The 25,194-nt window shown below is 44.2% G+C and overlaps 1 protein-coding gene across 2 annotated transcripts; it reads left to right on the top strand.

The window, feature by feature from the left end:
• On the top strand, positions 1 to 25,028 carry dis3l (DIS3 like exosome 3'-5' exoribonuclease). 2 transcript variants are annotated; one of them, XM_033630358.2, is made up of 18 exons: positions 1 to 272; positions 3,973 to 4,126; positions 5,531 to 5,659; positions 10,186 to 10,321; positions 14,046 to 14,213; positions 14,608 to 14,686; positions 14,791 to 14,970; positions 15,926 to 16,095; positions 16,242 to 16,403; positions 17,959 to 18,209; positions 19,640 to 19,732; positions 19,814 to 20,102; positions 20,546 to 20,781; positions 21,034 to 21,188; positions 21,277 to 21,455; positions 21,545 to 21,690; positions 21,859 to 22,030; positions 22,122 to 25,028. In XM_033630358.2, the coding sequence occupies exons 1-18, from the start codon at positions 137 to 139 to the stop codon at positions 22,443 to 22,445; spliced, it is 3,159 nt and encodes a 1,052-aa protein (XP_033486249.2). In that variant the 5' UTR covers positions 1 to 136; the 3' UTR covers positions 22,446 to 25,028. The 2 variants fall into 2 exon arrangements, with proteins under 2 accessions (XP_033486249.2, XP_033486256.2); XM_033630365.2 differs by having other exon boundaries at positions 2 to 266.
• The last annotated feature ends 166 nt before the right edge of the window (positions 25,029 to 25,194 follow it).

Genomic DNA, 25,194 nt, shown 5'->3' with positions numbered 1-25,194 from the left:
CATCATCTTGCGTGCCTCAAACACTTCCCTGAAGTTGTGCCTGTGTTGTTTACAAGTGTCTCTTCCCGCCCTGGGACTAAAAGCAGCTGATTGTCGGGAAGCAGCGGCTCCACATGGCTCCTGCTGAGGTCTGAGGATGATCAAGACCGAGAAGATCCTTCATCTGAAGAGCTGCCGGGGCCGGAAGGTCCGGGTGGTACGTGAACACTACCTCAGGGAGCGGGTTCCGTGCTACAGCTCCCGGTGTCAGGCGGACTGTGACAACGGTAACGGTACAGTCACATCACCAACAACAATAACAACAACACAGGGACAACTGACTTTAATTTACTCTAATATTTAACTACCGCCTAAATACACACCGCAGCTTCCGGTACACACTGATCACTAACAATAACACAGATAACACAGTTTATGTCACTCAGACTACACACTGCAGCTGATGGTGGTGCAGCTCAGAGGCGACAGGTCACTGTGAACCTGGCTCCATCCATGAGGAAGAGGAAGATACACACTGTTGTCTCACACACACACACACACACACAGAGTCCTGAGAGCTACTGCTGTCTCCATGTCAGCCTCACACACCATCTGCTTCTGTTCATATATTCATCCTCAATTTGTATTTTATATAATCACATAATTCACCTTACATGAACTCCTTACATGTATTTCACTGACAGCTCTCTGGTCCACTTTAATGTTGTGTGTTTTTATTCTTATGTTCCTGCTCTTCATCACTGTGTGTATCAGTGTTGTGTCATATAACTTACTAGATGCTTACATTTCCTTCAGGAATAATTAATTAATTAATTAATTGGGTCCCCATCAGGCAGCAGCTTCTCCTCCTGGGCTCCACACAGGCAAACATTACATCATAGTGTTAAACATATATATAATGAAAAATCCAGGGCGAAAAGAAACACAAATACAAGAAAACAGGAAAACTACTAAATAAAACTCACAAATAAAATAAATTAATAAATTAACCAGAATAAAACTACTAATGGAAATAATTACAATGACAATAAGTGTCCTCAATATATCTAAACAAATAATTCTACAGCTCAAAGGAAACAGTAGCACCACTAAAACATTATATACAGTGACCGAGAGAAATAATAAATAATAAAATACCTTCCTGTCTCTCTAAATGTATGTTACTGCAGAATATATTTACTCTATAATTTCGTTTGATTTACGAACAGTTTCTACCCTGTAGAGGTGTTTGACATATATAAATATGATTATATGAGGATTAACGTTAAACTATAAGTTGATCTGTGGCATCACAGCAGTGACATTAGTCAAAGCTGAGACAGGTTGTCGTGCAGTCTGTCCCACGATACGATATTATAATGATGCTTAAAGTCATGATGCGATATGATTGTTTTATTGTGAGATGTGTGTCCCCAGAGGAAACTGTGTCAGCATCTGTTTGATCTGATAAGATTTAAGTTTTCAGTTTGTTCATCTGACTTGAGTTCAGTTTATTGCAGTAAAATATATCTGACTGACAAATATTGGATTTTATTACTCCACTCGCCTACCAAAAGTTTAATTTACATTTAAAATATTAATAATTTATGTAATAAAATAAGTCCATACTTTGTGTTCATGTATCGAGACAATATTGTGACACTATTCTGTACTGATTTTTTCGCCCACCTCTTTTTAAATCTTTGTAAAGTCTCTGTCTTTCGTGTGATGAGCTGCTGAGGATTGAGCTGCTGTAGAACAGAAATGCGACAACAGAAATTTTTATGTAATAAAAACTGTTGCTGTATTTGAGGTGAAGGCATTGGTACAAATATAAAAGTGTTTCAAGGTGTCTGCATCAGCAACGAGTTTTTGTTTATTTATTTAACCAGAAAAACCCCGTACTCGTACTCGTTGTACTCGTCGTCCTCCGCTTATCCGGGTCCGGGTCGCGGGGGCAGCAGCCTCAGCAGAGAAGCCCAGACAGTCCTCTCCCCAGCCACTTCCGTCAGCTCTTCCGAGGGAACCCCGAGGCATTCCCAGGCCAGCCGGGCGATGTAATCCCTCCAGCGTGTCCTGGGGCGGCCCAGAGGTCTCCTCCCGGTTGGACATGCCCGAAACACCTCCCAAGGGAGGTAAGCCTTCTCCAAATCCACAAAACACATGTGGACTGGTTGGGCAAACTCCCATGCCCCCTCCAGCACCCTGGCGAGGGTAAAGAGCTGGTCCACGGTTCCACGTCCAGGACGAAAACCACATTGCTCCTCCTCAATCTGAGGTTCAACTATCGACCGGACCCTCTTCTCCAGCACCCTGGAGTAGACCTTACCGGGTAGGCTGAGGAGTGTGATCCCCCTGTAGCTGGAACACACCCTCTGGCCAGCGGTGCCTGAAAAACCTCTTGAGACTAAAAACCTCTTTTTCAAGAGTGTCCTGACCGAGACAGGAGGCAACATACGTTACAGACAGACAACATGGAACAACAGTACAAGATAAAAATATACAGCTGTAATGCAAACAATGTAAAACCCACAAATGATCTCAATATATGCCACAAGTGAACCATTAAAATGCCAAAAGTTTTCAAAATCTGAAAATGCAGCACGGCTTCAAAACTTGAATAATAGTGATTTCTAAAGATTCCTTTAAGTTCGGCAGCGTACTGAGCAATTAATGAAGATAAATAAATAAACGTATGTGGATGATATGATATTAAAGTCTTCATAGAGGCTTATGATTTAAACCCAAATCAGAAAAACGTCTCCAGACTGTATAGGGGTGTGCAACCAGCAAAATGTAACTCAGTGTATATGAAACAAAAATGGTAAGAGGAAGTTAACGAAAGTATAACAGAGGAGGAACGGGAGGAGTTGTGTGAACTACAGAGGAAAATTACAGGTTCAGCATCATGGAGAGTTTTGTTCATCAGGTTCTTCATTCCTCCTCTTCAGCACAGTCTCTCGAGACAACATGACAGTCATTGTCACACACTCTGGTCTTGTCCATCATTAATCCCTTTCTGGCAGGACGTTCATACAGTTTTGTAAAAAGTATTTCAGATGGACATTTAAACTAGAGACCTATATCTGGGGACCCTGCCTTTGGACAATGTTACCACTCAAGAGAGACATTTAGTTTTGATTCTTAGTGCAGCCAGCAGGAAAGGCATCACTGGAAGGTGACTAAAACCAGCAACACCTACAGCTGATGATTGGACTGACATTATTATATATGATGTCTTTAGGATGGAGAGGATTACTTTATCTATTAGACTGCAACAAGATAGTTTTTTGGAAAGATGGAAGAATGGATGGAGCATGTTCCACCTGAACGTTCTGTGCGTTTGTTTAAGATGAATTTGTGTCACCTTGTGTTAATTTTATTTTATTCATTTATTTGTTTTTGTTGCTTTTGTTGCTTACAGTGATTAAACTATAGCAAAGACACACCTCAGCATTCTGCTTCCATATGTTAAGTTCGGTTTCTTTTTTGTTTTAGTTTTTCCGTGTTCACCTGTATTCACATTTACTTTATTGGTCCATTTTGGCTTCTGTACAACAAACTGTAACTCAGTTTTTAATGTTACCTTCTGCTGTAAATGTGTCCTACAGAAGGCCTGGAGAGATAAGGCTATTAAGTCCTTTGAGTGTGATGAAGTCGTCCTTTGGACCTTGAAATAACTCAATAAAAGGAGAATTAAAGAGAAAAAAAACAGGGGCAACTCCACATGATCACAGAGAGCAGCTGAAACACACCCTGACAGCAGCATATAGATGATTAGGTATGAAAATCCTGCAGCAGAGCTTTGAAACAACTGAGAGGAGCCAATGAGAGCAACTTTAAGTCCTTGTGCTCGTTTGCCAAACTGCGTATGTTCCCGTTTAGTCGTCACTGTGACAACATGAACACAAGGATCGAGCCTTCATGTCAGTGTTGAGGTGAAGTTTAGTGACGGTGGAAATGATCAGTGATCTTTGCTTCCCTCCCGCTCAGATGGAAAGGTGCTTCCAGGAGATCTGACCCACTATGTGTTCCCTGACGTCGGCGTGGTGGTGGACTATCTGGAGATCCTGGAGTTCAGAGAGCTGCAGGGCCTCGTCTTCACACAGACCGCCTGCCAGGCCGTGCAGCACAGCAAAGGACGCAGGTACGCTCACAGTGACACGCTGAACAGGTGCACAGCGTGTCGTTTAATAACCGAGGCTCATTCATGTGTGGAGGAAGTGGTCATGAACAGGCGTGGCGCTGGTCACTGCAGCAGGTTTATTATTCCACCAGCGAATACAGAAATTTGAGCTGCAGGCACCCTGAAGGCAACAGGACGGCTCCTGTGGTCGAGACCTTTTAATTCCTGAGGCTGCGTTTGAATTAAGCCTCTAATGACGACCTTCCTGCACAAGTGTGTGAGGAGTGTGTCGGGGTCAGCCTCATTATATCAAAGCTGTGCTGACGAAGCTGAAACCAGAGGCAGCCTGCCACTTGAAAAAACCTCTTCCACGAACACGCAGGAGACTTTTGACAAACGTGATGAGGACCGTAAATAAGGAGTCCCACGTGGCCGCTGCTTTTCTGTTTGATTTGTGCTTACGCTGCCATTCCAAAATGTTGCATCATTAATATGATGAGGCTTCACTTTTGATAACGTCAGGTAGACTCAGCTGGTGGAGCAGATTCTGATGCCATACTGTGTCAGTAATTGCAGGTTTCCGTTCACCTCAACACTCAGAGCCCACAGGAAGGAGGAGCTCAGTGTGTGTGTGTGTGTGTGTGTGTGTGTGTGTGTGTGTGTGTTTACACTGGATGACCTTTTAGTTTCTTCATAACTTGCCTATAAATAAAGGAAGCTACAGTAAAGTGCATTATAGGCTTATCTGCTGTATTAAAGAAATAACTGTGATGCAGCTGCTCCTCAGTTCACATTCTGCTGCTCATGTTTCCTCTCCTGAAGAATAACTGTGCAGACGGGCTGCATTAAAGGAAGTGTTCGACATACTTTCAGTCCTCTCAGAATCCCAAAGTGCACGACCACATGCCGAAGCATCATTTCTGGGTGTGCAGAGCTCATGCCAGTTTGTCCGTTCATCTGACCGTACGAATGTCAGTCCCATGTGAATCTCAAGAATGCCTCAAGGAAATTTCTTCAAACGTAGCACAAATGTCCACTTGGACTCAACAATGAGAAGATTAGTTTGCGATAGTCAAAGGTCAAGGTCTGTGTGACCTCATCTGTATTGTTCTTGTGAACACGATATCTCAAGAATTTCCTGATGGAATTTCTTTATTTGTATTGTATTTGACACAAACGTCCAGTTACTTCCTCAAGCGAGGGAATACAAGTGTCTCCGGGTCTTGTTCAAGAGAGAGGGTAGAATGGAGCGTGATGGGCAGTCGTGGGGCTGGTGGGCGGAGTCATACAACCGTGGGGTGATAATTATAGTTTTAACATGTTCAGGATCCAGGGATAATTTCAGCAAATATGACAAACAGTTATTTTTATTATCTTCTGAAGCTTAAAGAGCATCTGTTCCGTTGTTGGTGTGTGTCTTTGCAGGCAGTACAACCGTCTGCGAAACCTGCTCAAAGACCCTCGACATGACTGCGTGCTGTTTGCCAACGAGTTCCAGGAGTATTCCTACTGTCCACGAGAGAAGGGGGAGAGCCAGGACAGGTGGCACACCAGGTCAGTGACCTTCCAACACCATCACAGGTACAGTAAGGTACAGTCAGTCAGACGCAGCAGCTCAGGGTGAAGCTGAGAGTAGCGTGAGTCATGGAGGTACCCAGAGAACACAGAGAGAAGAGAAGCAGTGACATGATGTGGTGTGTAGTCAGGGGTCCTGATCAAGCTTCTTTGCCCCAGATCCTTTTTTTGTGTACCTGCAGAGTCCAGTCTGACACTTACATTCACATAAATGTTGATTAATTATGTATCAGACACATTTAAATAACAACTGTAGACTATAAAATGGCATGACATCAGCAGTCAAATTCTAGATTGCAGCGCTCACTCACTCACCCCTCCCGTCGGGTAAGTGACGGTGGCCTCGTAGGACAAAAAGCCTTGCGCAGACAGCAGAATTTTTCGAGTTTTTCAGGAGTATCTAGCGATGAGGTGAATATTTATTTAGGAATCTAAACCATGTTACGATATGTTATAGCTTACCAGTGAGATACAGGTTATCTGTGAGATATATGTTAGGAGTGTTTTATTTCTAATTGTTTTGGTAACATGAGCAAACGTTAGCACAGTAACGCTAAAATAACACGTTTTATGTGATCGTCACGGCACAGTGCGGCAAATATAGGTTGGTACGATTATAATATATGCATTTCCAGAGTGTTCTTCCACAGGACACAGGGAGATGAGGAAGAGGGAGAGGGAGAGGACGAAGACCAGGGAGAGGAAGGGGGCGAGGGGGTAGAGGCGGTGCAGGAACCCAGAGGGAAGAGGAGGAGGAGAGGGTGGCAGCCTTCGCAGCAGCGCCAGACCTATCAACAGATTAGGCTGTAGGCTAGGCTAACCATTTAGCTGTAGCTCTGGGATAACGTTAGCCAAGGCTAGGATAACGTTAGCACGTAAACGTAGCCGTCACTCGAACTTAGACGAGAGGGAAAAGTAGTTGCAAACATGAAGCCAAAATGATTTTAAAACATCAGATTGAATTACCTTTCTAGCAGAAAGCAGGCAACCTCCACATCCCTTGTGAAATCCTTCTCCTTCACGAGTTCTTTCCACCTGGAATAAGCAACGCCGATATTCACTCGTGTTTTGTCCCGTCCTCGCTTATCTGATCTTTTTCTTTTATTTGGTGGCGTGGTTTCCCTCTTACGGGGCAAAACATATGTGTGATCCTCCATTTAAAGTGCGACAGAATCATAAAAGTACAAAGCAGGTTCACGCAGAAGCGCCCCGGATTGATCTTCACCTTAACCGTCTCCAGTGACGGCAAGTTCTATGTAAATGCAAAAGGCGACGCATGTATATCCCTTTCGGCCACTGTATTCAAATATGGCGACGCAAGAGGGCAGCCTCCAGCAGACCGCGCCCTGCCTGTGTATATATAGAGAAATCATTCTAAGCCTATGAGAAAGCTTCCATTTGTATGTGAATTGCATTACATTTTAGTAAATATATATTTATGGAAGCAATAGTTGATATTTGCTAATAAACAACCACGTAAATTACACATTGTAACTTTAAGATGTGAGAAATGTCTGCTGAAGACTTTTGTCATGTGTAAATCAGTTGCTAGGAAACATCTGTAGCTCTGTTAAATCAAGTGTGTAAACTTAATTAAAAGTAGGTGTGTGTTTAATTTCTCTGCAGACATGGAGGAACACTGCATGTGTGTCAGAGTTAGTGTTTAAACTATTTACAATCAGAGGGATTTATACAACAATGCTGATGTAACTGATGTGATTCACTCAGTTTGTAATTTGAGGTGTGTCGTGTTTTTTCTGTGAAATGCAATTTCCAATCTGACGGCCCACACACACCAAACCCACTTCAGAGAACTGGCAGCAACAAAAGCCCCCTGCTGCGTCACTTGACGTCGCCTCAGCCAAAAAGTTGCGCACAAAAACACAGGAAGAGCGTCTTGAAGCAAGTTAGCCAGTTAGCACATTAACAACCCAATCAGAGCATATATACGGTGCACCAGTGAACAGTAACACAAAACATCAGGAAACATTTCTGATAAAGAGAAAAATAATCTGACCTGATGGAACAAGTTGGTTTTGGTCTCACTCCCTCTGGACTTCAGCTCTTTGTTTACTTTCCTCATTTCCTGACAGCTGACCGTCAGCTTGATGTCTCAGGGCCTTTAAAGGAACAGCGTGTTAGATTTAGGTGGACTTGGTGGTGTCCAGTGGTGAAGACTGCAGATTACAACCAGCTGAAACTTCTCCTGGTTTGAATTCCTCCAGTGTTCATTGTTCAGGAGGTTTTAAATCATCCACAGAGGTCTCGTCCTCTCAGAAACAAACACATCAGCTGATTTAAAGGGTAAAAACACTGAATAAAGACGTTTCACGTAAAAAAAAATCTGTGCTTTTCCCACTCTTTCATCACGGAGAGGCTGCTAATAACGGTAACCAATGCTTAAATACAAAATCACAAATGTCCCCATCAAGACAGTGTTTGGTTTGTCCGCTCTGGGCTACTGTAGAAACATGGCGGTGCAACATGGTGATCTCTGTAGACGAGGACCTGCTCCCTGTGTAGATATAAACGTCTCATTCTGAGGTAACAAGAACACAATTATTGTCACTGTCAGCTGATTACACACTGATTAGATTATATTCCATTTCCTGCCTTCCGACACACTGGAGCTTTAAAGACTGACATAATTATTAAACAGCATTTATGAAATTTGAGGTCAGATGTGTCGACCACTCATTAACACAAATATCTTGTATGTTTAATTCGTACAGTAACTGTATAAATAGTGTGAACACATCACTTGTGTTTCAGACTGTTTCTTGGCTGAACCGACGACTACCTGAGAAACAAAGTGACTTTCCCAGAGTGTTGACTCTCAGTGTCCCTGAACTCTGTGAGAAGTGAGGACTGTAAAAGTGTTGAGGTGTTCAGGTTCCTCTGGGTCTGTCAGCAGATTTCAGATGAAAGTTTAAAAATGCACTTTAGTAATGTATAAACCCCGAATTCACTTCAACTTCAGCTCAACTTGGTCAACAGGCTGCTGGTGCAGAACCATATGTTACTGTGGGCCCTCAGCTGTCTGTCACAGGGGTCTGCTCAGTGACTCAGCTCCAGCGAGACTGCTTCCTCCATTCAACAGGAAAACAGGTCGAACATCATAGAGAGCACTTGAGACTTTATTACAGACGTCACAGAGGCCAATCAGTGAAATAATGTGCAGTGTAGTCGGGGGTCCCCAACATGTTCTTTGTCTAAGATCCTTTGTAATAGTGGGCGTCTGCACACTGAGTCCAGTCTGACTCACAAATATTACAAAAGCATCGGTTAAATATGTATCTGACACATTTGTCACAGGGTCTGCTCAGTGACTCTTTCTAAAGATGCATTTCCTCCATTCAGCAGGAAAACAGGTCGAACATCATAGAGAGCACTTGAGACTTTATTACAGACGTTTATTATACACTTCATTAATTAGACTTATTTCTTAAGTGCATCAGGATGTGGTGAACAGTGGAGGAAATCTCTCCTGCAGGTTTGAACACTGGTCAATGGTCTGTTTGACAGAAGGCTCAGAGGATCAAATGGGTGCCTCTACAGTATGACGTTTATACTGTCTCAGAAACTATCACAGAATTTATCTTATGAGCTTTAAAGGAATGAAAACAGAAGGTTATTGTTGGTTGAACAAACGTTCTGTCACTATAATTCACACTTGAAAACATTTTGTTGATGGATGTTTGTGTAAAAAGTCTCCTCTTTGAAACTAACTCAAATAAAAGAGAGAGTCTCCGTCTATACCTTGAAACCAGAATGATATTATTAAAATGTCTGACAAAAAGGTTGATGAAATGTCAGAATTTTTTTTTTTTTTTACAAAACTGTCCAAAAATATTACTAAAATGTCAGAAAGAAATGGTAATAAAATGTCTAAAAAATATTAAGAAAATGTCAGAAAAAATGTTGATAAAATGCTTCAAAAAGTATTATTAAAATAAAAAACATAAAGGCTGTCGTATATCACATGACCATGACAACAGCCATCCTTGAACCTGTGTCACTGTGTGATGTAGGACCACTGTTTTAAAGCCATGACCAGAGATATCGCCACATTTCTTTACTGTTGGTCATCTTCCACCAGGGACAGCCTAAAATCACACAGTGTAGACGGGCTTCAGTAAAATCTCTGCTCAGCACCAGGATTTTTGAGATGCTGCAGCTCTGGTGATGACGTGTGTGTGTGTGTGTGTGTGTGTGTGTGCGCGCTCCAGTGTTAAACAAAGTTTGTGTTGCCTCCAAACTTTTTGAGTTGACTTTAAAGGCTGCAGGAACAATCTGCTGTCATGAAGTGAGTTTAGTGCAGACACAGGACAGTAAACAGAGCAGTAAATGGTGTGTGTGTGTGTGTGTGTGTGTGTGTGTGTGTGTGTTCACGTACAGGTACAGATCATTTATATGCTAATAGTAACTAAACACAGAATATCAAAGTTTAGGGCTTTAACAGGCAAGCTGTCTGCATGCATCTTCTGATGTGTGTGTGTGTGTAGGTGTGTGTACTCTGCAGCAGTGTGGTACTATCACCACCTGGCAGGTCTGATGGACGTGGTGATGATCACAGAGGACCAGCAGGCCGTGGATCAGTACAGCAGCCTCAACTCTGGAGTATACGTCATCTCCGTCCAGGTACGTGACCGACACATCGCCACTCACACGTATGTGTACGTATGTGGACAGTGAGACGTTTAGATGTTGTAGGATGTGAACTGACAAACAGCTGTGAGGTTAAAGCTCCAGCGTTCAGGCCTGTCATTGTCCTGCTGCATTGTTCAGAGGGGGCGACGAGTCCTACGCTGTTCGCCCACTGATGATGTGAACACCCTCACACTCCCGTTGATCCTACAGTCAGCTCTTTAACATCAGCTGGGGTTTATTTTGAATCCATTGTGTTGGAGTGCAGAGCGGACACAACAGAAAACTCCACCATAGATCCCAGTGGATCCAACTGGTCCAACCACAGGGTCCAGATTTCTCCTCAGTCAGTAGTTTGAGGTCCAAACAGTTTAATACATTCAGCATCATACTTGGAATTGGACATGTCCTTGAGCTAGTTTGCTGTCTCTGTTAAGTAGCTGTCCGTTAGTCTCTCACTCTACAGCAGGAAACAGCACTTCAAAATAAAAGCTCTTCACTCTACTTAAAAATAAAGTGTGTTTTTGCGAGTCACTTGCGGTCCAATCAGGAGGGACCCACGACCCACTTTTGGACCATGACCCACCAGTTTGGATTTAGGAGCTATTCTTGAGCCTTCAACCATATAATGATAATTATAATAAACTTATTTTTATAACACCTTTCATACAGGAAATGCAGCACAAAGTGCTTCACAGTAAGGGCAGTGTAAGAACTGAGTGCTTCACATGAAAACAGACATAATGAACATTACACAGACTTTAAATCATAAGATGAAATGAATCATAAAAAGACATAAAAATCACAAGATTGTAAAACTATAAATCATAAAATCAAGTAAGACACAACATTTTAAATGGCTGCAGCAGCGTGAAGCGTAAAAACAAAGAGTGTCAGAGCTGAATGAGGAGAGTCAGAGCGAGTTAAAGTCTAAAGTGAACAGATAAAAATATTCAGCGAGCAGCTTCTCTGATATCTGAAGGTCGTGTGTTCATAACTTTGGGGCGTCACTGACGGCGCTGCGTCCCTGATCTTCTTCCAATAACCCAGCAGCAGATGATCGCAGTGTTCTTGGAGACAAAGAGTTAACAATGGAGTTAGTGATGTAGCTCGGTCCCAGCCCATGGAGGGCTTTGTATACAAGGAGGAGGAGGAGGAGGGGCTTAACATCAACTGTAAATGTAACAGGAAGTCAGTGCAGAGCAGCTCAGACTGGCCTGATGTGCTCTCTCCTCTTGGTTCTGGTTCATAGTCGAGCTGCAGAGTTTCAACCAGCTCAAGTCTGTCAGTAAAAAGTTTGTTACAGTCATCGAGTCAGCTTCAGATAAAGACATGAATCAGTTTCTCTGCATCTTTTTCATTGAGAACTGGTCGTACCTGAGTGATGTTTCTGTTTCTGAGGTGGAAACATGATGCTGTTGTCACCTTGTTCATGTGGGACTTGAAGCTTAGATCTGAATCAAGGATCACACCACGACTCGTCACCTCAGATTTAATCCAAGGATTTAAATTCTTCAGATTATTAAACAGCATTTCTCTTTTTGTTTTAGCAGGATTTCAGCTTTGTCTTCATTTATCTTTAAAAACTATCATGACTCATCCATTTACTCACTGACAAAAGACAGGCAGTGATGGAGTTCATGGTTGCATTGTTTGGTTCATCAGAGACACACAGTTGTGTGTCATCCACGTAACTATGGAAACAGACTTTGTGTTCTCCAATGACGTCACCAAGTGTCAGCAGGTACAGTGAGAATATCAATGGACCAAGGCAGCTCGCTTTAAGTGATGTTCCTCAGTAGGTGGAGTGTGTCCAGTTGTCATGGTGTTGTAGATTTCCTGAACGCTCCTCTGTCTGAACCACTCAGTGATCAGGAAGCCGCCATGATCACAGAGGACCGCTCGCAGCCTTCCACCACTCCGTCCAGGTACTGCCACCAGGCAGACGCTACAAATTTCCACTGGCCTGCAAAGTAGACACTGACCTTTAACCTGCTTTAGTCAGTTTTAACGGTCTCCTTTAAATGTGAATCATGTGGGTTGTTGAGCCTTGTCAAAGGAGAGTTCCTGTCACTGTTGGGACAGACAATAAAGTGTATCTGTGTAACACAGAGAGGAGGAGGTGTGTGAGTCAACAGGCCGACAGACTGAGGTCCACAGAGACCGTCAAACATCTGCATCAATAATCTGTTTAATTAGCTCATCAATCCTGAACCTCATTAAGACACCAGCACATCATGGACTGCTCACAGAGCTGCAGTGATTCAGTGGTGTCTCATTGTGTTGCTCTGCCACGCTCCGTGTATGATCCGTCCACGTCGCTCCACTGAGCTGCTGGACAGCTAATATGCTGTCGGAGAAGTGAAGGAACAAACTGTCAGGAGACATCAGCGCTCACTGCGCAGGTTACAGGTTGTGATGAGGTGGTTTGTGTTCGACCAACAGTTGTTTCAGCACGAGAAGCTGCGAGGTGAAGTCTGAGAAAGGAGCAGTGATTTATTTGTCTACCTGTTAACACGTGTCAGGTCGTCATGGAGATCAGTGTTTGATGTTGGACAGTCAGCTGATGTGTGGAAGGCTGACGGTGCTCTCAGAGAGGATGAGAGAAACTTGTTTCTCTGTGTAGCAGGTGTGAAATCATGGATGTATGAAGAAACCTGGATACAGCGCCAGGGGGGGGGCCTCATTCATTCCTATGAAAGTTGCTCAGTGGCGCATGAAGCCAAGAAAAGTTCAACTTCCCAGGTAGAAAATTACCTGAATCTTCTGCATTGTTGGGCTCATAGAGCAGGTGTAGCAGAGACTTCCACCAGCTGAGCAGCTACTTCCTGTTAGCGCTTCGGTAACGTGAGTGGGGATTAATGACTGAATCATGCGACTTGTCTGGACTCACCAAATGTTACTGGACCAAATGGATCAAATTGTAATAATGAAACACATTTTGTGGGGGTTGTGATGCCCAAAGATTGTCTCCACAGACAGGGACACAAAACATGTGCATCAACCCTCAGTAAAACACCTTAAAGTAGCAGAAGATTTTTGATGAAATAAAAGTCATTTTCATCAGAAACTGACGGAGAGAAAGACACAAATTGTTGCATAAAAATTCACCAGCAGGCAGCAAATTAAATGTTTGATGCTCAGAATGTCCTAAAGAAGGATCCTAACCCGCCTCTTTCATATGTGCCCCCAATGTTGTAAGGAAACCAAGGTTCTTTCTTTATTTATAATAATGTAATTTATTGTGCTGTTAGAGCGTCCTGTTATTACAGGTGCTGCCTCCCTCTGTGTGCAGCCAGCAGGAGAACAAACTGTTTTATGACCACAGTGAAAATGATGTTTTTCAAAGGATAAACACCAACAAATATTTCGTTAGATTAAAACATGTGAATTTCGAAAATTACATCTTTCTGTGCCTCCCACAAGTCAGAAAATATCCTTCGCCACAACCTCTGACTCTGATTCTACAGATATTATAATACTAATCATTTTAGTGCAGCCTAATTTTTATCTGTAAGTGTGCAGATATACCAACTTTACAAATAATAAATAGACATGCAACGTTGACATTTAAATGCTGATTTAGAATTTAAATATCTATAAACAATTCAGTACAGTCCCATCATCACCTAACAGCTCAGACCCTGACCCATGATTACAGTTATTATTTATCTCTCCCTGACATGTCCTCTCTGCTGTGTGTGTCTCTGTCTGACAGGATTATTTGCAGAACTTCTGGCCGGAGCTGCAGGCGGCACATGATCTGTACGGCTCCATTTCCCAGGCGCTACAAGAGAAGGAGAGCGAAGGCACAGAGAGGGAGTACACCGAACATCTGCCCGCTGAGGTGCTGGAGGCCGGAATCAAGTCTGGCCGCTACATCCAGGTACAGCTCACCTGCCGGGTTCATGTGCAGTGAGTCTCTCCTCAGAGCAGCCGTCAACAAAAACAAAACACTTCCTGAAATGTTTCTGTAAAAACACAAACTGTGCCTGGCTTCACCTCACAGACAGCCCCCAGCCTCAGAGACACTGCAGTGATTCAACATGTGTTTTCAGTGGTAGGGAACATGTTGGGGTCAAGGATGGAGTCAAAGAAAAGAGGAATGTTTCACATATTGTGAAGCACTTGAGCTGATCAAGGACAGTCCCAGTGCTGCGGGCACGCTCAGTAATGCACCTCAAGAAGTTGTGAAGAGAGCTGAGTAAATCTGAACCTCCCGAACAGACGAGTGAATACACAGCCGGATTGTTTATGTGTCTTTCTGCTCTCTCCTTCAGGGAACTCTGAACATCAGTAAGCACCGAGCTCACAGCGAAGCTACGGTCATGACGGAGGGTTTGTCCACTAAGAACACAGGTACACACTGCAGGAAGCACACACACCAGGCTCAGAGACATTTATCTGTCACTCACTGCAAACGTCTCCGCTGATCTGTTGACCACACTTCTTTTTTTCTTCAGATCTGAGTTTGGGCGTGTTGGTGTGTGGAGGAAAGAATCGTAACAGAGCCGTGCACGGTGACGTGGTCGTGGTGGAGCTGTTGCGAAAGAGCGAGTGGAGAGCGAAGGACGAGGCGCTGACGGAGGGTCAGGCGGAGGAGAAGAGCGGAGAGGAGAGCGACAGTAAACCCATGCCAACAGGTGGGACCGTCTGCAGAGACTGAACTCAGTAACTCTGCTGCTGTTTTCTGTCCAGACATCTCGAAAACTCGGGGACAGAGTTCTCTCAAGTTTAGAGGAAGTTAATCTGGGAGCCGAGGAGGAAAGATGGAGGTTTTTAGTCGATCATTTTGCCATAAAAAACACTGCGTTCATCCAGTTTTCACCTGCTGTGATAAAAAAAACATCTTTGAATGGACCCTGGGAAAATTATTTTCAAGGTTTCTTTTGGCGCATTTTAGCCTTCAATTGACAGGACAGACAAGCATGAAAGCGGGAGAGAGAGAGGGGGAGTGACATGCAGGAAATGGCTACAGGCTGGAGTCGAACCCAGGCCCCTGCGGCAACAGCCTTGTACACGGGGCGTCTGCTCTATCCACTAAGCCACCGACGCTCCATTTTTAAGGTTTTCTTTAGTACAAATTATATTTGCATTCAGTGTTTTCACCCAAAAGCAACATGCGCTTCATTTACAACCTCATTTACACCCAGATTTCTTCCTAACTGCAAATTATGTTGTATTACTAAACCATCAGCAGGATCAGGATCCAGGATATCTGCAGGTCTTAAATTAACTGAAATAAATATTTGGCTTTTAAGTCAGGAAGGTAAAGCTAGACATTTTGTTTTGAACTTGGAGAAACCACCTGTTAATGTTAGTTATTTAAATTGTTCCTGTTTGATGTGTTTATTGCAAACAGCTGGAAATAAACCAACAAACCTAATTTGCAATGTGGGTTGAATAATTTAGTTTGCAACTGTACACGTATATTTCTTTAACTGATTAGATTCATTTATCACAACAGTTTTATATACAAGATAATTTTGGGAAGAATCTCACACTAAGAAATTAAAATTTCGACAAATGGTTGCAAAACACTAAAGTTCTTCAACGCTAGGACACACAATAACTGACGTGTGATATTAAAACCTGCAGGCCGTGTTGTGGGGATCCTGCAGAGGAACTGGAGGGACTATGTGGTGACGTTTCCTCCCAGGGAGGGGCCTCCGTCCCAGAGCAGGAACTCTCAGCGCATCCTGGCTGTTCCCTGGGACCATCGCATCCCCAAGATCCGCATCAGCACGCAGCAGGCTGACGCTCTGCAGGTACGACTCGCCGTAACTGACTCAGTCAGAAACTCACATGATTTAAACACTAATGTGACTGATGATCAGCTGTTTTTCTGTCTTTAATTATTTCAGTATTTCTTTGAACCTTTAAAAAACACCTGTCTCTGTCTCCTCTCCCTCAGGACCACAGGGTGGTGGTTCGCATTGATTCATGGGAAAGCACGTCGCTCTATCCCAACGGCCACAGCGTGCGGGTGCTGGGTCGGGCCGGAGAGCTCGAGACGGAGGTCCAGACCATCCTCATCGAGAACTGCATCCACGTGCCTCCATTCTCAGACGCACAGGTCAGACAGGAAGTTACACTCACACACACACTCACTGAATTTAAAGTTTTGTTTTTTGACACTTTGAGGCAGAAAAACCTGCAACAAGCTGATTAATACAACAACGACTGTTTGATCAATATTTTTGGTCTCCAACTGTTTGAAAAGCTTCAGCTGCTGCGTGTTCAGTTTTCTTTGGTCTCTGAGACACTGAATGATCTAAAGTCTGTGGTCGGCAGGTAACCAGCCAGAGGGTTTATGAGGATGAAGAGGCCTTCGTCCTGTCTGTGAGACCTCAGGGACACACTGTGTTCTGCTGAGAGACACTTAGTGTTCATATAAATATGTTTATAAAAGAAAACTTCCAATAATACTGAACCTTTGAAAAAGACGGTCAGAGGCCGCGGTTCTGAACTCTCAAGAGTCTCTTTGATACAGTGTACAGGTGCTTGTGTTCTGGGTAAAGAACTCTTACCTGACGAGGACACCATGATGAATAGATGCAATGTTCAGTGTGTAGTAACAGACTGGTGCAACAGCCTCAAAGCTGCATGTGTCTTGTTCCCTTTTCAGTTCATACAGAACCAATCAGCTGTCGGTCTGATGACGATCAGGCGCCTGGGGTCAGAAGTTCAAGTCAAGTCAACTTTATTTATATAGAACTTTAAGCACAAACAGAGTCGATCCATAGTGCTCCTACAGCACACACACAGAGAAAAGCAAAAACAAAAGGAAGCAGAGAAATCCCTCTGTAGTCCCTGTTTTTATACTGTCACCACTGTGTGACTATAACAGTGACAGTGACAGGACGAGTGAGTGAAAGTGTGTTTTAAGATGACTCTCAGTGGTGGAGCAGCATCAGACGGTGGGAGTGGAGTGGCAGAGATAAAGAAAGTCCTGTCCCTGTAACTCTTAGTCCTGGATCTCAGGACAGACACAAGTCTTTGGTCAGATGATCTCAGTCCTCTCACAGCATGATACAGGGAGAGAAGCTCTGTGATGTCAGAGGGGGTGAGACCGTTCAAGACTGGCTGCTTTCACACCTGCCCTGTTTGGTTCAGTTCAGTCTGACTCAGGTTGGTTTGCCCCCTCAGTGTGGTTCATTTGTGCAGGTGTGAACACACCAAAGCAACCAGACTGAGACCTTTTTGAAGAGGTGGTCTCAGTCCGGCTCCAAAGGAACTCTGGTGCGGTTGGTTTGTGGTGAGAAGGTGTTGCGACCTGGATGTGAAGCAACTGCAGTCACATGACACATTGTTTGGGTTAAACATGAGCATGTTACAGTCCTGGAGGATTATTAATGTGCACCTCCTCCTGTACTGCCTTAATATGCACATTCAGCACATCCAATGCATCAAAACATTGTTTTCTAGTTGGAGCCGCGCCTCGTTTTCAAACTGTATGCTTTGACTAAAATGAACAATGACAGCAATATAGTCCACGATGAGCAGCGCTAAAATCAACCTGCGTAGTTGTCCCTCCATTGTGACATTAGAAAGTGTCACATTTATCTTGCAAGTGTTTTTCATCAGCTGCTGCTGTGAGATTTATTCTGTGTCCGTCTGTCCGTCCTCAGCTGAGAGAGATGCCCGTCAACTCTCCAGAGAAGCCGTGGACGGTTGATCCCGTCCAGGTGGCAAAGCGGCGGGACCTCAGAAAGACTCACCTGGTGTTCAGCATCGACCCAAAGGGCTGCGAGGACGTAGACGACACGCTGTCAGTGCGCAGCCTCGCAGGCGGGAAGCTGCTGGAGCTCGGGGTCCACATCGCAGACGTCACACACTTCGTCACCGAGGGCTCGCTCACTGACCTGGAGGCTCGAACCAGGTGAGGGGTCCGTTTATAATATGAAGACAAGGTCACAACGCTGCATCAGTCACACACTCTTTGAGTTTCTGTGAGTTTGCAAAGTCTCTAAATCATGAAAACACACAGAGAGAAGAAACAGCAGCATCTCTGACGGTGAGAAGAGTTCAGCGTGCAGCTGAATCAGGAGTTTCTCAGAACGAAGACAGACTTTAAAATAAAAATGGAGTGAAGCCTTAAAAAGTTCAAACAGACCAAAAACAGGACGCCTATGTCTTCATGAGAGACAAGACATGAAACAAAGTGAAGACACTGTGGCGTCCAAACTTTGGGCTGTTTGCATAACTCAGGGCTGAAAATCAATCAGTGTGCTCCTCTTCACCCTGTGAACGTCTCAGCACTGTGTCGTAAATGGACTCTATTATTCTGTTCATCTTTTGAATATAGAACACACATTTGTCCTCAGCTGGGACACTAACGCTGCAGTCACATGGAATCAGGGAGACAGCAGATGGACACTTTCTGCACGGGAAAAACAAACAGTCCGACAGAAGCAGCCTGCAGCGTATTGATTCACTCAGTTCAGTCTCAGAGTCACGTAGCTGCTCCAGCCACAGCTACCTGCTCAGTGGACGGCAGAAGGTTCAAACAGTTTAACTTTGGACGGTGATGTCGTCTCTGTTCCTGCTGCTGCTATTCTCTCACTGCCTCATCTGATTTTACCGTCCTGCTCTCGTCCACTAAAATGATCTGAGGTTTGCTGTCGGCCTGGTTCCATGTGAACGCGGCGCTAAAATCAGCAGCAACCAGACAACATATCTTCAGCACAGGCTGGAGTCCATCAGCTCCTTGTTCGGTTCAAGATTCCTGGTTTCAGTAAAAGTCTGAATGTTTTTCTGCAGTTTATTTCTCATCTATAACTCCAACCCCTCTGAGCTCCACCAACCAGACGCTGTCAGAAGATCCAGAGACTGAGAGCTTCACGCTTTTATTGTCTCAGCAAAGTTTTGAAACTCGACCTCGCAGGCCGGCTCTTTTTAAAACATACATTTATTTTTAATTCAGTCATTTTGTGTCTTTTTATTTTGGTCCATGTCTGTGTTTGTCCTTCGTAGTTTATAGTGTAATGTTTAATGCACCTCGTCTCTCTGGCTTTCAAAGAAATAAAGTTGACTTCTTTTTATTTTATTATTTGATACTTCTCACTGTGAAGAACATTAATTTATGTATGCGTGAGAAAAGATGACTTATTTATTTCACAGCTTTATCAATAATTACTGATGAACAGTAGCCAGCTTTAGTCATAAAGAAAGTGATGATGATGAGGAGGTGGAAAAACCAAACTGAATATTGAGTCTCACATATGAGGAAATGTGTGTTTTCACAGTGTGTCTTTAAGATGCAAAGGTCGTCCCTCCTGACTACTTCTTCTTCTTGTGTGTCGTTCAAAGGGCTACGACGTACTACCTGGCAGACCGCCGGTACGACATGTTGCCCGCCGTTCTCAGCGCTGACCTCTGCTCTCTGCTGGGAGGAGTCGACAGGTCAGTGAACTCACCGTCTCTGCACTCTGAAGGTGTTCAGTTTATCACCACACATTAAAACACACCGTCTCTCAAACCCAGGTATGCGATGAGCGTGATGTGGGAGCTGGATGCACAAACCCTGGCCGTCAACAAGGTGTGGTACGGCCGCACGCTGATCCGCTCCTCCTACCAGCTCCACTACGAGCTGGCCCAGGCGCTCCTCAACGGGGAGCAGGCGGAGGTCCCGGAGCTGAAGGAGCTCAGCTCTGAGGAGAGGGACGCCAAGCTGGCCGAGCTCACTCAGGCTCTGGAGCTGCTGACACATGTGGCCAGACACCTGCGGGCGCAGAGGGACAGAGGAGGAGCGCTGGAGCTGGAGGGGGTGGAGGTATGACTGCTTCTCCTCCTTTTTATCCCTCTGTGGCCAGAGGTGTTGTGTTTTCAGGTTGCTCGGGTAAACACTGAAGACTTTTGGTTTTTGAGACGTTGAAATTAGTGACATTTGTTCTCTAGGAACTCTCCTTCTGTACCTGACAGCTCCAAACTTTTCCTACATAAACCTGATTGTTAGTGTTACATCAGTCTCTCTTTGGAGGCCTATAAGATGAACGGTAACACAGTTCAGCCCCGAGTTTATTTCACTTAGGCTGGTAAGAAGTGAAATACAAAAAGAAAAACACTGCCATCACCCAGTCACAGTAACATATGACGTATTAGCAGTGTTGAAGTTATATAACCAACAAGATTTCGGGTTATATTATCACATACACACATGATGTCTTCTGTATTCTCACATCCTTTGAATCAAGCCGTTCCTCCGTCCCTCCTCAGGTTCGAGCCCAGCTGGACGAGCAGAAGAACATCACAGCTCTGGTCCCCCGTCAGCCTCTGGAGGTCCATGAGACCGTGGCCGAGTGCATGATTTACGCCAACCACTGGGTGGCGCGCAAGATCCAGGAGAGCTTCCCTCATCAGGCCCTGCTGAGGCGCCACCCGCCGCCACGCCAGGAGTTCTTCAGCCAGCTGGTGGACTGCGCCATGGCCGCGGGGTTCACCATCGACACCAGGTGACTGATGAAAAACACTCAGCTCTCTGCTGGTGAAAATATACTGAGACCAAAACTGGAATTTTTGGATTTGATTACATAACAAACACTGTGAAGCGACAGAATGACATAAACCCCTTAAAAAACAACAACACAATAATGAAGCTTAAACTACGTCACACTGATTCACTCAGCGACACGACGGAGATGATTCGTCACTCTGTCTGTCTCCTGTGAGCGCACGTTTGTGGTGAAACGATTTTGTTCCTGCAGGACCAACAAGGCTCTGGCTGACTCTCTGGACCGAGCCGTGGACCCACAGGACCCGCTGGTGAACAGGCTGCTGAGGATGATGGCCACCACAGCCATGTCACAGGCTCAGTACTTCTCCACTGGTCTCCACTCCCAGGACCAGTGCTACCATTACGGTTTGTTGTGTCATGTTAACATCCTGTTCAACGGTGAGGATCAAAATGTTTGCAGGCGTTCGGTGCTGATGATCCTTCTGTCTCTCAGGTCTGGCTCTGGATCGCTACACTCACTTCACCTCACCCATCCGTCGCTATGCCGACATCGTGGTGCACCGCCTTCTAACCGCCGCCATCGACATGGACAGAGGGGCGGAGCCTGGGAAAGCTTTAGCCAGTAACAAAGAACTGGAGGAAATGGCTCTTCACATCAACAACAAGAACAGGGTCAGTGCTGCTTGGTGAATCATCTCTGTCCATATTAAATAAACTCTCTGACCTCTGTGTGACCTCTGACCTCTGTGTGACCTCTCCAGGCAGCCCAGCAGGCCCAGAAGTTGTCCACGGAGCTGTTTCAGTGTCTCTTCTTCAAAGAGAGAGACCCTCAGACGGATCCGTGCTGTGTGGCCAACGCCGTCATCTACTCCATCAGAGACAACGGCGTGCTTGTGTTCGTCCCAGAGTAAGAAACTAAGAAACTTCACGTCATCAGTGGTTGAATTTAAAAGTCTGAACAGAGACAGAAACATTGTGGTCATATCACTTTGTCACACCTGATGAAACTCGATCAGCTGACGGTGTAATAAACTCTTGGGCTCCATCAGTCGTGACTCAGCTGCTCTGTCTGCAGGTACGGCGTCAAAGGACCGGTGTACCTGAGGAACCGAGAGGGTCAGGTGGTGTCTGTGGGACAGGACGGCAGCTGCGAGTGGCAGAGCGGCTCCGTGCGACGCCACTCAGACCACATCACCACCACCTCCATCTGTGGCAGCTCCACCTTCACACTGTTCGACCACATCACTGTGAGTCACACATCTGTGTCGTCTTTATGTCCAATAATTTAACTGATAACATGGAGGACATTTTGTGACGTGAGTCCTCTTCACTCCGCAGGTTCGTATTTCCGTGCGCTCCACACACTGCCACGCAGACAGTCTGAACCTGGAGGTCATCAGCAACAAGCCCCACCTCAGCACGGAGCTTCAGCAGCCACGCTCACAGGGCCGCTCCCAGCTGGTGCAGGAGGTGGTGCGTCTGGCCGAGGAGGCGTCCCAGCAGGCGCAGGAGAAGGCGGCCCGCCAGCCTAAACTCTCCAGAGAGGAGCGAGAGTTCTGTCAGAGCAGGAGCCCCAACCTGTACTCCCTGCTGGAGGAGGTGAGGGAGCTGGCTCTGCTGGACCTGGAGGTGATGGCACGGCTCTGTGCAACCACCGCTTAGAGCCGCTGTGACATCATCACGGCTCAGCTGGACTCACAGGAGCCTGCTGAGGTTGAAATGTGGCTGCTGACAAGTCATCAGGACGGCCACAAGAACGAGACTTTTCTCTTTCACATAAATTCTTCAGCTGTTTGAAACATGACGCAGATCGTTTATTATCTGAATACTTTTTATCATTTAAAGGAAAAATACTTGATGATGAAAAGTGTCCTGAAGTCATGTGATGATATTAACTGAGAGCAGACATAATCTGAGTCAGTAGATATTTACATCAAGTTGGTCCAAAGATAAAAACCACAGACTTTGGACATTGTGTAACAGAGAGGAACTTCAAATATATAATTTCCTTCTGCTCTCAATCAAAACAGGAACAAAAGACAAAGCAGTGTCGTCACTGCAGTCAGTTTCTCCTGGTTAGGATTCCCTCATGGTTCAGTGTTCAGGAGGTTTCTACCAGGAGCTGAATTATCCACAGAGCTCTCCTCCTCTCCAGAACAAACAGACCAGCTGATTTACACCAGTAACACACTGAATAAAGACTTTTCATTTTAAAAATCAGTGTTTCTCCAACGCAGTTCTGCACATCAGGGGCTGGAGCCGAGCTGTCACTTAGGCGTGCTCACCTTTTTCTCTGATAACTAAAGATCCAGACACTCAGGAGCTTTTTACCAGGAGCTGAATTATCCAGAGCTCTCCTCCTCTCCAGAACAAACACACCAGCTGATTTAAACCAGTAAAACACTGAAGAATGCAGCTTCATATTAAAAGCCAGTATTTCTCCAACGCAGTCTGGCACAGCAGGGGCGAGGGCCGAGATGCCACTCATCTTTTCTCCTCTGACAACTTAAGATCCAGGTGTTCAGGAGGTTTTTACTGGGAACTGAATTTTCCACAGAGCTCTCCTCCTCTGCTAAGCGAATGGGAAAGTGATTAAAAACACTGAATAAAGACTTTTCATTTTAAAAATCAGTGTTTCTCAGATGCAGTTCAGCACATCAGGGGCTGGAGCCGAGCTGCTGCTGACGTTTGCTCAGCTTGTTTGAACTTCAGATCCAGATGTCTGATGTTTAAAAAAAACTTCATCCAGTTATAACCTTTAGTTAAAAACAACCAAGATCTAAATGTGTTTTTAAAAATGGATAAAAGTTAATGTATGGGGCACCCATTAGCTCAGCTGTTAGAGCCATGTACAAAGGCTGTGTAGGGTTCGACTCTGACCAACAGCCCTTTGCTGCATGTCATCCCTCCTCTCTCTCTATTTTGAAAAACTTATTCATAATAGCGTTCACAGACACCACGGCTCTGAGGCATGAGCAAAGGGGATATGATGGCGACCAAATAACAAACTGTGTCCTTGATTAACACGACAGACTCTCTGGGTTTGTTGGAGACATTTTGGACAATGTAAGAACTAAATATATAACACTGGTCTGATGTTTTTCAGACATGTTAAAGCAGAGCAGGTCCATATTATCTCTTTAACAGTGACGGCTCATGTTAGCAGACGTTTCCTGAAAACAGTTTGAACACTGAGACATTAGACAACGTGAAGCTGCTGATGTTTAACACTTTAATAACTACTGAGACGTATAAGCGTCATATATGCGTCAGAATTATGTTTCACATCAACAGTAATGAAGCTTCAAAATGATCTTCTGATTCATTCACATTTAAACCTGTTGATAGATTCACTGATGATCTGTGGGTGATTATTATTATTATTACACATATAACAGCCGTCGTCCCAGTTATATATCAATACTATAAAGTTAACACTGCGTATTAAAGTTTAAGTTGTTAGTTTACATGAAATTATTGCTGCAGTTAATTAAACAAACATTTAGAGACTCAGATGTTTCTCCAGAGATTTATTATTTGTCATGTGTGAGATGTTCCTGCAGCTCTCTCTCTCTCTCGCCTCCTCCTGTGATTAGTTTAATTTGTTTTACTAAAATACATTTTGATGTTTTGATGATGCTCAAAAAATCTATTAGTGAACTTTTTAGAGATGAACCAGTCAGCTGGACAACAGAAACTTTAATAAATAAGCTGTTTGAAGGAGAAATGTGTCGAAGTGTTCACAGAAATATAAAAGATATCAGAATATTATGAAAATAGAATAAAAATAATTTGGAATTTTTTTAAAATGTTTTCCTGTGAGGTTAACTTAAAGGTTGTATCATAGACTTTCTTAAAAAAAAAAAAATCCTTTGTTTTCCTGCACAAAAACAAAAAACAAAATTGACTGACTTTAATTATCAGCATCGATAGATTTTCACAATCGATGCATCACCAAATTTTATAATTAATTTTTTTTCAGAGTAACAAACTGTTTCCAGCTCAGAGTAACGAGGTGATGAAACTGTGATACAGGTGAACACAAAGTTCTTCAGGTTAATGAGGACTCAGGTTTATTGACTGATGTAATTAATGTTTTCCTTGATGATGACTGATGGTTTATTATTAATATTATTAGCTTTTGCTTCTGTGTTAGAATCTATTTTTGTAACATGGCTGATTTTGTTTCTTTGTGGTTTGTAATTAAAACTGTGGATGAAAAATAAACTCTGGTGTCAGTTTAGACCTTTATGGCTCCTTTTATGTCTCCGGGGTGACGAGGTAATATAAGTGTTAGGCCCCATCCTTGGGCCGTCCAAAAATAACCACATAAACACCAACTACAACACAATTAAAACAAGCAACAAAACAACAAAGCTCCAGGCTGAGGGGCAGCAGGACCAGCAGTCCA

This window comes from Epinephelus lanceolatus, chromosome 2 (assembly GCF_041903045.1).
Source record: "Epinephelus lanceolatus isolate andai-2023 chromosome 2, ASM4190304v1, whole genome shotgun sequence".
Taxonomy (NCBI): Eukaryota; Metazoa; Chordata; class Actinopteri; order Perciformes; family Serranidae; genus Epinephelus; species Epinephelus lanceolatus.
The sequence above is the reverse complement of the archived record's forward strand: the minus strand, read 5'-3'. Positions and strand labels throughout refer to the sequence as shown.

Excerpts from the sequence above, each read along its gene's own strand:
- dis3l (XM_033630358.2), top strand. The coding sequence starts at position 137 with ATGATCAAGACCGAGAAGATCCTTCATCTGAAGAGCTGCCGGGGCCGG. Across the intron at positions 20,103-20,545 it reads TGGAGCTGGAGGGGGTGGAG|GTTCGAGCCCAGCTGGACGA; the intron begins GTATGACTGCTT and ends GTCCCTCCTCAG. Across the intron at positions 21,691-21,858 it reads GTGCTTGTGTTCGTCCCAGA|GTACGGCGTCAAAGGACCGG; the intron begins GTAAGAAACTAA and ends CTCTGTCTGCAG.